This window comes from Candoia aspera, chromosome 7, assembly GCF_035149785.1.
Source record: "Candoia aspera isolate rCanAsp1 chromosome 7, rCanAsp1.hap2, whole genome shotgun sequence".
NCBI lineage: Eukaryota > Metazoa > Chordata > Lepidosauria > Squamata > Boidae > Candoia > Candoia aspera.
Genome location: NC_086159.1, coordinates 74,902,565 through 74,919,089, shown reverse-complemented (window position 1 = coordinate 74,919,089; position 16,525 = coordinate 74,902,565). Strand labels below are relative to the sequence as shown.

General features: G+C 40.0%; 1 protein-coding gene across 1 annotated transcript in view; it reads right to left on the bottom strand.

Annotated features, from left to right (window-relative positions):
* Nucleotides 1-4,112: 4,112 nt before the first annotated feature.
* Nucleotides 4,113-16,525, bottom strand: part of LMNTD1 (lamin tail domain containing 1) — a 107,248-nt gene continuing 94,835 nt past the window's right edge. Inside the window, exon 11 of the mRNA XM_063309364.1 lies at nucleotides 4,113-4,271. Coding sequence (XP_063165434.1) covers nucleotides 4,113-4,271 — 159 coding nt within the window. The remainder of the gene's footprint in view (nucleotides 4,272-16,525) is intronic.

The window sequence follows — 16,525 nt, the reverse complement described above, 5'->3', positions numbered from 1 at the left end:
AAAATAGTACCCATAATATCAACAATGTCAGAAATGATGTCTGCTTCTATGGAGAGACTATGTCCAAAAGATGTTATTGAAGAAATGTCAGATGTAGAACAATTTTATCTGACACGATAGAGATGGTATCAAAAGTAGATTTTCAACAGAGAGAATTATTTAGAAAAGGAAGTTTCACTGAATCTACAAAAGAAATTGGCTGAAGTTTTAAAATTTAAAAGGGAAATACAAATGATAAATCAAGAGAATGACCTGGGCAATTATTTTCTATTGGATCTACAAAACAGGCTTATTAAAGCCTTGAAGAACTCTGTGCTATAGGACAAAGAAGAAATGAAGAGAAATCAAATCCTATGACAATATTTGAATGAACTAAATATTAAGTTGGTTAGAAGGAAAAGGAAGGAATATAATGTTGGTTTATTTGATCAAGGTTAAAACAAGATGGGTTGTTACTTCTGGCAACCCTTTATCGACTTTTTGCTGAAACCTGGACTGAAAAGATGATACTTTGTGGATTTGTTTATAAATAAGAGATGGGATATGGGACAAAGAGATAAATGTTTGTAACCTTAGAGAGGGTAAAGAGTAACTAAATTTGTTTATACTTGTGATGAAGGTTGAAAGTCACTTCTTTATATATTTCTTTTTTATTATATTCTTACTTTTCTTTTTCCCCTTCCTTCCTTCCTTCCTTCCTTCCTTCTATTTCTTTGCTGCCCATCTCGCTTACAATAATTCTGGGTGGCTTTTTTTGTTCCTGCGCTTTTATTCTTTCTTTCCATTCTATTTTCTTTCTCTAAGTTTAGTTTGTACTAGTTTTTACTACTGTGATTCAAATTCTGAATAAAAAATATATTAAAAAAAAAGGATTGGTGCTATGGGGAAAAACAGGAAGAGGAAAGACTATGTACACTGCCTAAAGTTCACAAGAGGGAGATATACTGTACATTTAATTAATTATAGATTAATAATAGAAACCCAAACACATGGTTCTAAATGCCAAGTCAGATCTTCAAAATCACCTTCAGGCTGAATTTATTCTTTAGCAGTTTCATTACATTGTTCAAAAATCAAAAGGTTCTCCATTTCTATCTATCTATCTATCTATCTATCTATCTATCTATCTATCTATCTATCTATCCATCTCTCCTTCCCTGCCTCCACATTTTCTTTGAATTGAACTGGAGACTTCTACTGACTATATCTGTATTCTTCAAAAATTACAAGAATTCTCTCTGACCAAACAGTTGAAAAGATACATCTAGGGATATGGGTATTTCGTTTCAAAGTTTATTCCAATTTACACATGGAAACAGGCTTTCTTTTGGAATGGAGTTTGTGCATGATGTTTCATTAATCTGCAGGAAACGACTTTTGGAAGAAACATCCAGATTCTGAGCTTGTACAAAGGGGAAAAATCCTTCTAAATATTCCCATTATCTAGTTTAATACAAAACACATTTTCTAACCCCTAGCAAACACAGAATTATTTAGATCATCACTGGAGTTAATTTTTTGGTAGAAATTGTTTGATTCTCTTCCTCAATCGCTGAGCATAGGGCTATGAAAAAAGCAGAACACCTTCAATGGAAAAAGAATCAAGCCATTAAGGAGACCCACTTGTCTGCCTTCCACAACTAACTTTTCCATATGTACTACTCAATGAAGGGATAATTAAGTGCAGTGCTCTAAACTTACCATGTCATTTTCAGTACACCAGACTTTCATTTTTAAATATCTATTGGGTGAATATTTCCACTTAGAAATATGAAATGGACACTGTAACCATTTCCCAGATAGGCTATAAACAGAATCCTAAATTTCTGGTGGCCTTTGCATACTATGAAATAGCAATTAAGATGCTGGACTTGGACTTCAAACACAGGACTCCAAAACACAAGGCAAGGTGTCAGGGTGAATTTTTAAAGCTTAATCTTGGGGTCCAGCTTTCTGAGGGATCAACTCTCCCCCTGTAATCCTTTCTAGTTGGTAAGATTCTCCTGGGAAGATGCCCCCCTTTATTTATAAGCTCCATCTATCCCCCATGCATAGATGGTCTGCATCACTTCCAGGCTTCAGATAGTCATCCTTCAGAAGTTCTTTCTGTCCCTTGTTCTTTCAGCATTTTAGAAACCTGCAAAGATGCCTCTCTTTCATAAGGCTGATATCTGTTTATTAATTTGTAGTGTTTCACTTTTTGCATTCTTTTTAAAAACATTTCATTAGTTGACTTGAGAATTTGCTGGAGGAAAAAGGCCAGATATAAGGAAATACACGTAAAAAATCAAATGTAAACACAACCCTGGTATTTAGAATTTGTGGCACATAAATGGGGTGATTGATTGATTGATTATAGATGACCTGTGTCATTTCATTGATTCTTTCATTCTTCTGGCAATGCAGTGCATTGATTATAGATTAGCATTTTTTTTCTTGACTGCCCCATAATTGTATATATGCATTTTTTTTCTCTTGATGACCTTGTAGGAGCTAAGCTTTTTTTTCTCTCTCTCAAAGAAGCATTGTGATATATGTTGGCTATGGTCTGTCCAAGACAGCTTTGCCTCTGTTCAAGCACAATTATTTCTGTAATGGAGGTAAATGATAGATATTAAGACAAGGCAAATCATTAGGTTAGAAAGAAAAACGCTGATTTCACTGAAGTGTATTTTATTTGCCATCCCCTTGTTGCCCAGTGTATAATATGAAAATGTCAAACAGCAAAGATTGCAACATTATTTTGACTGATTTCCATAAACAACATCACATCAATAGCATAAGGAATGACAAGATATACAAAAGAGTGTCTGCAGGAAAGGCATAAAAAAATGAAGTCAAGATGGTGGCCACAAGTGCAGATTTGAAGCTCTGCCTCTTTTTGCATGCACTGTGCACCTAACCAGTGTGTGTGTGTGTGTGTGTGTGTGTGTGTGTGAGAGAGAGAGAGAGAGAGAATCATGCTGTCGTGTCCATCATCTTGACTTTTTTGACTCATCCTGTGGATACCCCTGAAAAAGGCAAAACTGCAGTGCAAGCAAGTATTCCAGAACTAACACACGTTTTCTTCATGTTAACTAAGAAATAATAACAATTATGCATATAAAGCCCCAGGAATGATTTTTCACTTTCTGGAAAAAAACATACTTCAGTACAAACTAAAATCTCCTGATTTAGTTTTGACATTTGTTGCCGACAAGATTTTTTTCCATCTTCATGCTAGCCATAAAGGAAACTTCTATTCAGGTATCAAATCAGTTTCAAGCCAACTTTTCATCAACGAGAAGGGGGGAGGCATTCTTTGGAAGGTAAAAATTGGTATGCAATCACATAATTAAATACTGCACTAACCAGGCTGAAAAGGCAACCGGTAGAAGAAACAAGATTTTCTTTGGATGGGAAGATAAATTGAAAGGACAATAAACAATAATTAGTAATTCTGTTCCATCACTCTTGGTGAATCTGTAAATAATAATTAAGTAAATAATTCTGTTCCATCACTCTTGGTGAATCTGATGCGATACCCATGCAAAGGAATACAAATTGCCTGGCCCAGTTGCAGAAAGGAGAACCAAAAAATAAACCCCCTGGAGATGGGGCATCAGGTAAGGCTTGTGTTAATCTTGTGTTAATCTGGGGGAAAGGGACTGGTATCTCTGAAACCTGATTGCTCTTCATTTGTGTCAAGGCACATGTATTATTACAGCCCTTAAAGTTTTGAATTGAAATCCTAAACACATTTAGTCAATGGCCATTGAATTCAATAGGGTTTAAGCAGCATGCTTGTGGGTGTGATTTTAATGCTCAGGTCCCACAAAAGTGAATGTAGTCTTCTTGGTTCCTACTTTATGTTCAATGGAGGGTTGTTAATTCCTGATTTATGTTATGCCAGCATTAAGGGATTTATCAGACAATATCAATAGCCAATGAAGTTTACATGTCCACTAATGACGGAAATGAGACATGGGTCCTTTTCAACATATAGAGATCTATGGCATAATCAAATGTAAAATTTAGAGAAGGTCTGAAGATCCAAGCTGTTCCCTTCTTGGAGCAATGAATAACAACGTAATTTGTCTTTTGCTGCAGAGTGCTTTGAAAATAAGCCACTTTCATTCATTGATCCTCGGTGAGATGCTAGAGAAAGGTAACGGAGTCAGAGATGCCTGAGCCAGGAGCTTGAAGTGGGAAGATGAATGGGCAAAATACTTCTGTAAAGGAGAACCGATGGGGGCAGCCGAACCTATATAAATCACTCCACCTAAATTAGGCTGTGGAACAGAAGAAACAAAAGCAGCAAGGTACTTGGTCATTATTCTAGGCAGAATAAGCATGGGTTGCTTCAAATCAGTTGATAAAATTTATCAGGATTGGGTTAATTTTAATTACTCTTTCTCAGGGAATTAGACATTCAAGTGGTTTAGGGTGATTTGTTGTCCCTCAGGGCCAAACACGCATATTCCACAGAGCAAGCAGGAGAATGGAAATCCCTGCCAGATCACTGGGAAAATCCCTCAGCACCACCAGGAAAACATCATTAGGACAATTTTCAGCAGTCCTCCCCTCCTTCAGAGGTCACAGCTACTGATCCCTACTGAACCGAACTACTATAATGCATTCTACATAGGGATAACTTTGGAGACAACCCAGAATCTGCAACCTGGAATAAAATGCAAGTGCAAGATTGCTGGTGAGAGAACTCCATCAAGCTAGAATGATCCAAGTTTTGAAGTTCTTGCAACCAGTTGGCTTCTGGGCCCAATTCAAAGCTCTGGTTATTACCTTTAAAACCCTATATGGTACAGGATAAATTAAGCAGTGCCCTCTCAGAAATTAATCTATCCATCCATTCTAGTCACTGAGAGAGGGCCTGTTGAGGGTGTCCTCCCCACCACAAGGTCCATTGGATGGCAGATAACGGACCCCCACTTGATAGACCCCTCTACCCCTAGAGGGTCAAACAGCCCCAACCCTTTCAGAAACATCTTAAAGCAATACTCTTTAAAAGTACTTTCAGCCCATTTTTAGTATTTTATGATGATTATAATTATATATATCTTTATGGTCACCTCCTCCCCCTTGTGCCCATTAGATTTGGAGTGGGTTATAAATATTTGTAATGCATAAACAAACAAATAAATAACATGCTATTTCCAACAGTATCCACACAAACATGTGTCCCAGGTTAAGGAATGGAGTGAGCATGCTTTTCACAGCCATGCCTATGGTTTTCTGCTCTTCACATCAACTGTGTCCCTTGCTGGTTGTGTTTGCTACAAGTACATACAGCTCCTCCATAGAAGGGGGAGTCGCTCTGTGGGTAAACATTGATACATCAGTGTGCACACACATATGCACTGAATGTGTAGCTGACAGCAAGACTGGCCTATGCAAACTTCTTCCATTTCAAAGAATTCATCTGAAAGATTGCTCATGTCTGTAGGTTGACCTACACCAACCTGCCTTGGCAAGTCTTTTTTTTTTTGCAATCAGCTTCCTCTCTGCTTTTCTTTAAATTTCTTGATGCATTCTCTTTAGGTCCTTCCTTTCCTTTCATCCTCGATTTAACTATCCATCCAATAAGCGAAGTAAAGAACAGATATCTATCAGGCGTGGAAGGGAATTAACTAGGAATCAGTTGCCTGTCCCTTGCGTATTTCAGAATGTGCCCTTGTCTTTCACGTTTTATAAATTTCTTGCAGGCAGTAACAGTGTAGCCAAAAAGAATCCAACTTCCCCTCATAGTGAGAATTGCCCCCCTCCAATATCACAAAGCAGAGATGAGGTGGGGAAGGAAAAGGTAAATACTAAATGGTAAGGGGTGGGAAAATATACTAGAGTAGAAAAAGGTTTCACACTGGAAATTTAATTGGTGAGTTGCTGAGAATTAGCTATTGAAGGTGGTGCACATCTTCCTTTATAGAGTCATTATATATGAGGTGGGCGGCAGAGACATTTGACAAACAAACAAACAAAATATTTTCCATTTTTTTAAAAACTGCTGTCCAAAATGGGGACTGCTTCCATGATTATATAACCCCCTTCCTCAACATACTGCATTTTTCTCTTATTGCAGGATAATCTTTAATTCTTCTCATCTTCATTATTTTCCTTTCAGTTCTCTGATCACACCAGCAGTTCCCTCCATTTGTGATGTTACTCACAGCTGTTATTATATTGTTCTTTGGGTTATCTTTGAACCCTTAGAGAACTATTTCCCCAGGGCTAAAAGGAGAAGATACAATGTTTGGAATTGTTTAAACCTAGCCTGTCAATTACTACAATATTCACTAATAAAGTAGAGACCAGTCTAACAGAGAAAGACCCCAAACCAAAGAGCAGTGTTGGAACGGCCAGATGTGGGTTGCAAAAATCCACCTGGTCACTAGATGGAGCAAGATGTTGGTTTTATCTATTTCTGGACAGGCATCTAATGGTTCCTTGGAGTGTTGCTGCCACATCTAGTCACTCTAACCAGTGTTGGACCTAAGCAGGAGGTCTCTACTTTGTAATGGTCCCAACTCTGCTGCCTGGGGTCAACACATTTTAGGAATAAACTCAGTGATTCCTGTGTAAACTGCCCCAAACAGCCACTCTGCAGCAACTGCTTTCTTTGGCTGCCATTATATCAAGAATGTCTTGCCCCTTTGATCTGTACAAAGATTTCCAAGATATTTCTAATAGAGATGGGCAAAAACCTCCATGAGATGAAGTGAGGGATTCATGCAGTTCATCTAACATGTCCAGCAGATGTTCTGTGGACCTGTTTTCAAGGCAGTTTCATGTGCAGGCCAGCACTTATGTAGCCTTCTAAACCCAGAAGGGAGCATCACTACCACATACGACCTAATAATTGTGCTAAATTTATCCCAACAATAGTGTAAGAAGAAATTGTCATAGCAATCTGACCTGACGGTTAATGTCACCAAGCTGTCAAGGGTGGTGGCAGGTAGAAAGACAGATTCTGAACTGATTGTAAAATCTGTAAGCCGAATCTGTGCTGATCCTGTGGTAGAAGGAAGGTTCCTGACATGGAGATCTTTAATGATCCTGGCATAGCCTGTTGCGTAAATGTATATACATATGTGTGATGATTAGCATAGTGGAGAATCAGGGATTGCACACATGCCCCTTTTTAGAAGGAATAAGCAGGACATCCAGCAGAAGTTTGGAATTTCTTTAAAAAATAGCATCTGCCCAAAAGATGGTTTCTAGAACGCTGAGCTCAAGAGCTGCTCCCAGTTTCATATTTTTACAACCCAGAATGACATTCAATTGCAGGAAAATGGTTGCTCCCCTTGTCCCTGATTAATCTGAATCAGCTCCCTTCCATATTAAAAAGGTTTTCAAAACAGCTTGCAATGTGGTGGAAGAGTAATAAAATCAATCAGTGTTCTTCCTTTCTAAGTTGCCTTAACCTTGGCAAGAGCCAGGGAGATACTCAGAAGCTGCTATGTAAGCAAAAAGAACAGAAGGATTCCTTAAATGCTGGGAACAGAGATAGTATTAAGAAGACACTGAAGTTGGTCCCTCCCTGACTCACTGGGGTAGAAGAGGGAGGGGAGGAAAAATACAATTAGGCATGCGAGATTCTGTTACTATAACCGATCGCAATAAAATATAGTTCTGGTTTTCCTGTGGAATGGATTTTCAGATCTGGTCTTCCTCATGGGGCTGACAAACCTTGACTTGTTTCATAGTCGGAAAAACTGTGGTTCCTCTAGATCAGAGTTTCTCAACCTTAGCCACTTGAAGATGTGTGGACTTCAACTTTCAGCATTCTCCCAGAATTTCCCAGAAGCCCACATATTGTAAAGTGGCTAAGGTTGAGAGACACTGCCTTAGACAACATTTGAGCTGGATCAGCTGATTCCATCATGCAAAGATAGCAACCATCAACCTGCTAGTTCACCTTTTAAGGAACATGCTACACTTGTAAAATAACTTAGTCAGGGCCCTTGAAATCTACATTCAAATACTGCTTGGGAGACCACCTTTAACTTTTCTAGGAAAATCATTGCAGTGTTTAACTGATGACAAGAAATGCAGGGATCTATTTTCACATACTGAATTAAAATACTCCTCTCTGCCTGTTCTGCTATTTCTATCCAGATGGCATACTCAAGAGATTATGAACAAGTTTTTCTTGCAGATGAGAGCAAGTTCAGAGAATTATACATGTAAGCTGAATTATGAATAAGCTTTTTGGTTCAAATTCCTGTGTGGAGCTCCTCAATGCACTGAAAGAAAATTTACCAATGCTCCCCACATACAGTATGTTCACAAGTAGAAGAAGGTGTAATCCACACAAGCAATTCCAGAAAATCAGCCCTTTTTCGTTCCCAACTCTTCTGATACCAATACAAATATACTGAAGATTGATTCAATCTGCTCTGAATATTTGTGGATCTATTATTCCCTTTCTTCTCTTCCTTGCCACTTCGTCCCTGGTTCACCAGCCCATTCAACACAAGCAGAGGTGAATCTGGTCAAACTAGCAATAAACCATCTGGAATTATTTTATCCCAACAGATTTTTGGCTTCTCTGTTCCCAAGAGAGCAACTGCCTTGAAAAGGAAGTTCCATGTCCCCAGAAACATCAGGGATATAACAAAATTTTAAGCAATTGTACTCATCTCATGCAAAAACATTTCACTCCTACAGCCTACAGTACAATACTAACTCACTACTATATTCATACACAAGAAGGCTTTCTCTTCATTGTCCCCATGCTTCTTCCAACAGGTAAGAAATAAAGTTCACATAGATGTTTAATTCTGTTTAGTATTGTTTCTGGTGTAAAGGCCAAGTACAGGAGGAAAAAAAAGTTTTTCAGGTGGTATTGCATAGTATTGATCGTATCATTTTTGCTGCAGGGAGAAGTCATAGTTTTTCTCTCCTAGGATATTTATTAAACACACAGCTATGATTTGATCATTGACAGATCAAAGGAGTTTTGCATTGACTTCGGGTGACCTATGATCTTGGTTAGAAGCTTTTTTTTCTTCAGCATATTAATGATCCCTTTATGCCCTGCATTTGACCTGTTGAGGCAAGAATTCATTATGCACATTGCAACTATAGCTGAAGGCATTCCCATACTACCAGTTTCCCCTTTACAAAGCCATTGGAAGCCAACCTACCATCATCTTCACTTATCCTGGCCTTGACATGCAAAGGATAAGCAGGAAGAGAATGAGTTAATCAGTGTTTACCCTTCAGCTGACCAACAGAAGGCTGGAAAGACTGCCATTCAATCAATGTCCCACTTCCCTAAGCCACCATGTCCTCCCTCCCATTTCATACAAAAGAAAAATAAAATAAAAAAATTGCTACCATCTCATCTAGTCACGTTTTCAGTACGCTCAGTACATTTGTCTGGTGACTGCAAGAGAATCTGCCAAACCATTATTCTCTTGTTGCACTGAAAATCACACAGGAGTTGCAGAGGTGAAATAAGAGCAGGTTGGTAATTTTGCAACCAGATAAACCCACATCTTGATTTTAGAGCTTTTCTGCACTGCAGCTTAAAGCTGCTAGTCTCCTATGTCTAATCTGGCTGGAACTGAAGACAGTTTAAGAGATTGCTTTTCAGATTTTAACCCCTTGTTCCACTTCGGCCATGATGATGGCCTGATATTTTGTCTGGACTGGGCTTACAACAGCCACTAATTGATGGATTCTCTTGCTTCTTTGCCCTCCTGGATGAGCAAAGTAAAGATCATCATTTCACCTTTTTTCCTGTTATTTAGGCTTGAAGGGAAAACTGGCAGAACTTTTATTGACTCAGCTAGTTTTTCTTTTTTAAGGAACAGGTCCCTTTCGCTGTTCCATCAAAGAACTTGTTAAAAAAAGAAAAAGCCCAGCTTATCACAGCTCTGCCAGTGAACAAAAAGATGGCTATTGACTACTATTTTTGACCCATAGCAGAAAAGGACAGTTGAGGATTGCCTTCCCAGTGGGGAGAGGATGGTGCTGTCTGTTCTTGTCCTGGACACATGGCCAATAGCCTATTCTCAGACTGTGACAAATGGTCACACAGCTCTGTGCTTTTGGCAAAGACATGTACTCATGTCTTTCCCTCTGTCTTCTGTCTGCCCTATCTTTGCACAGGTCAGACATGCCCAGTTTCTTCCTTGAGTTATGCCTGGGATAGGTGGCCAGGAAGATAGCACAGTCAAGCCAGCGTGGTTCTTGTATTCCTTTTCCCCCCTTCATTCATTGCAAAATAGAAAAGAATCTGGACCTCACTGATAAAACATTCAGCTGCTCAGGCTACTAGCACCAGAGACAGTAGCATCAAATTACGTCTGATTAATGTCACCGAAAACCCAGTGGGATTAATTCTCTAGGTCTGTTTTAAATGATTCACTACCAAGTAAATAAACAATTAGGTATAGTATATAATAATATAATAGCTGAAATAAGAATCAACACCCCCCTCAGATATTAATAATTGCATGGCTAGCGTTTATTGGATGGTCTCAATATTAAGAAATGTACAGGGCCATCATTTTCCTCCCCAAAGTATCCATGCCTGAAAATGAATGTTGAAAAGGAATGAATATTTAGGAGTAATTTTCAAGAAATAATGGGCTTTGCAGAAAGGTGCTGAATGGCAATGCAAAATTTCATGCAATTGAATGTCTCATTTGATAGATTCTATCTCCTTTGCACATAGGGCTCACACACCAACAATCTATGGCCAGAAGAAAACTATGCATATTATGCTGCACATGAATTAGCCAGAACCTGAGTTCAGAGCCAGAGAAAATAATAATAATAATAATAATAATAATAATAATAATAATAATAATAATAATTTTATTGGATTTATATGCCACCTGACTCCCAGAGACTCTTCTGGAGTGCAGGATACCTTAAGGAGAAAAAGGCTCCCCATCTATCTGTGTTTCTTACAATGGCCCAGGGTGCATAAGCACAGCCCTGATTTTTCAGCCATTCTGGTGGATTAAAACCCTTCAATCATTCAGCATCCTACCAGTGAAACAGAAATATTAATAACGTTAGGAATGTCTTGAGGAGGTTTATGAAGAAGGGCATATTCAAAACTTTGAATGTATTGCTTTAAATAACTGGAGATAGTCATTCTGTACACTGACAATTCTGAACTTTATGAACCCTTGTAAATGGAATCATTCTGGAAATGAACTGCATTCCAAGCAGAGACATCCCCAATGCAACAGACTTTTATCCAGATAATGAAAGCAGCATTGCCCCATTATGATGTAAGCTCCGCCCCTTTTGTATGTCTTGATGCTTGTACAAAGGGGTGGAGCTTGCATCTCAGCAATGCAATGCTGCTCTTGATACCCTTTGTGGACCCCTCTGGTTCCAAGTGATGTGAGTGGGGTTGTAGGGTGATGTAAGAATACACTGTTGTTCAGGAAAAAAAAACTTCTTTAGATGTCTTGTGGCTGAGCCTCACACAAACATTACAACTACTACCAAGGCACTGTGTCTTCAGAAAGGATTTGAGAAAAGTGCTTTGGACCTTGAGCAAATGCAACATCTCTCTGCTACTAATTAAAGCAGCTATATCTGTCATGAGTACTGATGGTGAGCAGGAGGGGGCCCCTATCCAGGGGGGAAAACGCATGCGTAGTACTGAGGAGTTAAGCAGCCATTCGAAGAAACACAGAACAGACCCGCCTTGACTTTAGGGTTTATCTGCCTGGGTTTTTCCCACGCTTCTTCAGTTTGTTAGGATTTTCTGTCTAATGTAGCAGTAATAAAACACTAGAGATCTATTCCTTGTCTCAGTGTGGTTCCTGACTGTTAGGACAATATCCTTTTTCATTCTTCTCAGCAAGCTTGGAGAAGGATGAGGCACTTTAATGAAGTCAACATTTAAAGTAGCTGTATCTTCTTTCCCAAAAAGATGTGAATCCCAAAATTACTTCTGAATAGTTTTCCCAGCATGGACAGCCTTATTAATTGCCACTATTACTACTACTTGTAGTCATAAAGTTCAAAAACGGTTGTCTAACAAATATTAGTGAACATCCTTTAGAAACTATTGTTTCACTGGATCATTTACCACTGCAATGTATCATCTGATTAAAAATGGTTTTTAGTGTTTATTCTTCAGCACAAACCCATCTGCTTTTACTCCATCCTGCCAAAAATACATACCCTCAATATCTAATCATATTTCTTTGCAAGTGCTTTTTGGCTGTGATTTCAGCACACTTTCCTGACTTTGCTGCTTTCTCCAATTAATTAATATGTTTTTCAGAGGAGCACCAAAATTGGAACAAGTCCTTGAAGACTCAAATACGAGTCCCAAAAAACCAGCTAACGTGACTGCATACAAGAATATTCCCCAGAAACCTGGATCACAACTCTAATTAAAATAAACTGATGAAACTTCAGCAATTTTCAGGAGTTGGGGTAATACACTGACGTAAAGGTGTAGTTCAATATGCTTCAGAAAACTGAGCATCTTTACTTCTTTGAAAAACCTTGGGAAAAAGTGTTGTGTTGATTACATTTGCCTCTTGCTGAAGGCAATACCTAAATAATCAGCTTACCCTCGTTTGGGTCAATTAATATTCTATGGAAGTTCTAATGCCTAGAAAAGGGGTGGGGTGGGTGGAATGTGAAAAGACCAGAACATTTGGGTTACCTCAGCAAAAACTCATCAACAAAGTGTGTGTGTGTGTGTGTGTGTGTTTAATGAGTTCACAGACTACTTGATATGTGCAAGTAGGAGCCAGCCACTCTATCTGGTATATGCAACTTGACAGGTTGACCCACTGAAGCTCATCAGTGGTGCTGGGCATTTCAACACCAGGATCTTTGATACAGTTCAGAAACAGCCCTGGATATGGTGCACAGCATTGGCTGTTTTGGGAAGCAGAGTTGACTTACTTCAGCTTCTGTGCTACTTTATTTGAAAGCAGAGCAAGTCTCTCTCCCACCCCTCATTTGCAGCATCTCAGCTCTGTAGGGTTTCTGGATATCTGTTCTTCTATTGGTGGGAACTTGGTCACTGTCTCTACTCCCCAGCTCATTGGCTGGAAGGTGCAGTGATTGGCTTTTGACGTTTTCAATATTTCAAGATCAGCAAAAATCAAGAGGGTCGAAGTCTTGCTTCAAACAGTTTATGAGCAATTAGGAAGGAGATGCAATATAATGCAGTTCTCTGCTAGACCTTCTCTCTGCAATGGGGCTTTGACTTGATTAGAACTTGGGGGTGGTATTGTCACATTTTGTGCTGACTTCAGCAGGATAGTTAATACTGTATGACTCTGGATAATTCACTGTGGATTAAAGATGCATATGTTCTTCTTGGCTATATCCCCAGTATTCTGAATTGGCAAAGATAACAAGAAGTGTGAATTTGGGGGGCGAGCAGGACAACTAAAAGAATTTTATTCAACACTGGAAGAAAAATCTCTCCCTCATTTGCAGGAGTGGATTGTTGATATCTGCTCTCTATCAACAACTGAAGAAACATCTTTGTTTTTTGAGAGAGAGGCAAGGAAGAAAACTTTTGAGCAATATGGTAAAACATTTGGGGACTGTTCTGTTATAACATAATTGTCCAGGCCCAATTCTTTCTTTTTCTTTTCTCACTTGTATCATCACCATCATCACCATCATCACCACCACCATCATCATCATCAAATTGTGAAAACATATTATTTCATTATAATAGGTACGTTTTGCCTTCGGGTTTTCCTCCCCAGATGCAACATGTTATCAGCATTATCGGATATTGCCTTGCTGGATTTGGTCCAATATTCCTTGTAAGGAACTTTTAGTTAGGAATCATGATTTTGCCTTCTAATGTGCTTAACCAATCTCCCTTATATCTACATCAGGAGGAGACAGCTGGACAATGTATTTTCCATATCACAGACAACCCAGCTAATTATTTAGGCAAGCATATAAGATCTTCCTATTGCAGGGTTAGAATATTTGGTTTAAACCAAATACAATCCATTAGATCTCTCGCAATCAAGCACAAAGTTTTCACAGCACGCTATTTCTCAATATGAATCCAGTGTGTGATATATGTACATTATGTACAGTATAAAGGATGCTTTTATGCCCTCTTCTTTAGTATGACTGAATCTTAATCTGTGATTGAGCACAGATCCACACTTCCTGCTTGATTCATTGGCAGTATGGCCCCCCCACCACTTCCTGAGTGGGCAAAGAATGACATCATCATCCTCCCCCTCCCCGCCCATTGCAAACACACCCTGTGCTGGTGCTTTCCAGCTTTGGCTCAGAATGGCTGGACTCCAGGCATCTTAAGCTCATCTGAGCTGATGTTCTCCAGCACTTGGTTCCATTCCAGTAGCAGCTCCAGCTCTGATTGGCTGCAGGGCCTGGCACGCCCCTCCCCTCCAGGGGCTGGTCACTGCCTGGCAGCTACAGTATTTCGCCCAGGGCTGCTATCTTCTCTGCTGATTGGCAGCTCCTGCTGCCTTTATGATCTTTCAGTTGATCCAATAACAGCCCCTTAATCAATGAACCATCTTAAACCCTACAAGCTCACGTTCCATTCAACCCTTAGATCTCCCAGTGGGCACCCTTCTGTTTTGCCCCCAGGATTACGAAGTCTTTCCTTAATTCCTTGAACAAGTGTAATTTGCATATGTAGAAGCACTGCTACCTTGTTTCTCTGAAGCTCACGCCATCAGTTCTTCCTTGTTACAAAGTTTCCACGGATGTACAAAGGAAAGTAGGAGTCAAAGAAGAGTCCGTTCCCCTGTTGCTCGGATTATGGTAGCATCAAAGGAATGATGGAGCCATAAGCAGAAAGAAGAAGCAAGAAAGGGACTGTGTTAGTGTCAAAGGAGGTGTGAAGGCAACCATGTATGCAAACATCTGGGAAAGCAAAGGCGAGACACGGGAGTGGTGAGGAGGGAAAGGAGAAGGCAGGCACAGGGAGGCTGGTCCACGCAGGACCAGCAGGGAGGGTTGCCTTCCCTGCAGGGGTGGGAAGGGCAAGAAGCAGGGGAACCACCGATGAGGTCTTGAGGTGGCCATGGTCCAGACTGAGCACCAGCCCAGCCTTGTCGCCAACCCACGGCAATCCAGACCAGGCTCTCTCAAGTTGGCTGATGAAACAGTTGAGAACAGCATGGGAGACAGAATTATCCCGAACCTCATACACGTCTCCTCCATCAGTAGTCAAGGCAATTTTCTTCCAGCTCAGCTGCCCAGAAACTCAAACTGAAAAACTTCTCCTTTGAGATGAGGAGAGCTGCCTGCAATCCAGAAGATGAGGGGAGAGGTAACCTGTTTTCACTGGTGGGACTTTCCACCAATCAGCCTCTTAACTGTATGCCTACACCCTCACTTGGGCTATGAAGGCAATGTAGCATCACAGTCCCCTTGCATTGGGGGATGGGCTTTCTCCAGCCAGACCACCAGTTGGGGGATATATTTTCCTTTCCACAAGCAAGAAGGGTGATGATGTTGACCATGTGGAAGTGCTCTTAAAATGCTGAAAACAAGACTGCAAACCACTGCCTCTCACAGAACCGCAGCAACAAGATTCCTTTCATTTCCCTCCACACAAAAGGAAAGTGGGGGGAAGTTGGGGAAGGAAGCATAGCATCCTAGCCCTTTACAAGCTGGCTGGCTACCTAAAGAGAGGGGAGACTGCCTGCCAGTTTTATCCTTGTTACTTTGGACTGGGCTACTGGAGGGAAGCTGCAAGGCCACAAAGACGTATTTCCTTTAGAGGACCTGTAATTCTAGGGGGAGAGATAAAGTAAGAGTTGAGGAAATGGAGCCACAGCTCTAATTCCTGACAAATCTAGCTGTATGGCAGTTTCACCTGTTCCATAGCTGAGCCAGAAATAAATCAGCTCAGCTTCCTGATGTTGTTGATCCTGTGGAACCCAAAAGATCCAGGGCTGCTTTCAAGCTGATGTAGAATCTGCCTGTGGTCTTGCCACAGTTTTTATATAAACTATAACACAGTTGTGTTATAGTTTAACACAACTATAATATATTCTTTGGCACAATATTATCAAAGCCCCCCAAAATTCCAGTCAAAATGAAGGAATCCTGCAAGGAGAGGAATGGGACAAGCACTTCAAACTGAGGACTCTTTTTCAAGTCTGCGAAGTTTTTATTTATATTTCTTGGGGAGTTGATCACTTTTGCATTGCCCAAGTTGCAATTCCCTGTTTTTTTCATTCTGCTGCACTATGGCTGTTTTTTCACTGAAGCTGGGCAGCATCTCAATGTTTCTTGGTAACAAGAAATGTCACCAATGCAGGTACTGTACATTCATCTGTATCTCCCTAGCCTACATCTGGATAACTGCAGCAAAATCTAAGCTGATTTAGACATGTGCCAGAGATATAAAACAGTGAATAAAGGATATGTCATATTGGGTGACATCCAGCACCCTAGAAAACCACAGCAGCATTATGAACAAGCAAACAGATTATGGGTGTCCATGTGTGCGTGTCAAAATTCAAGATGATGGTGGCAACTGTGTGATCAAAGGCACACCCCTTTTTATATTGTA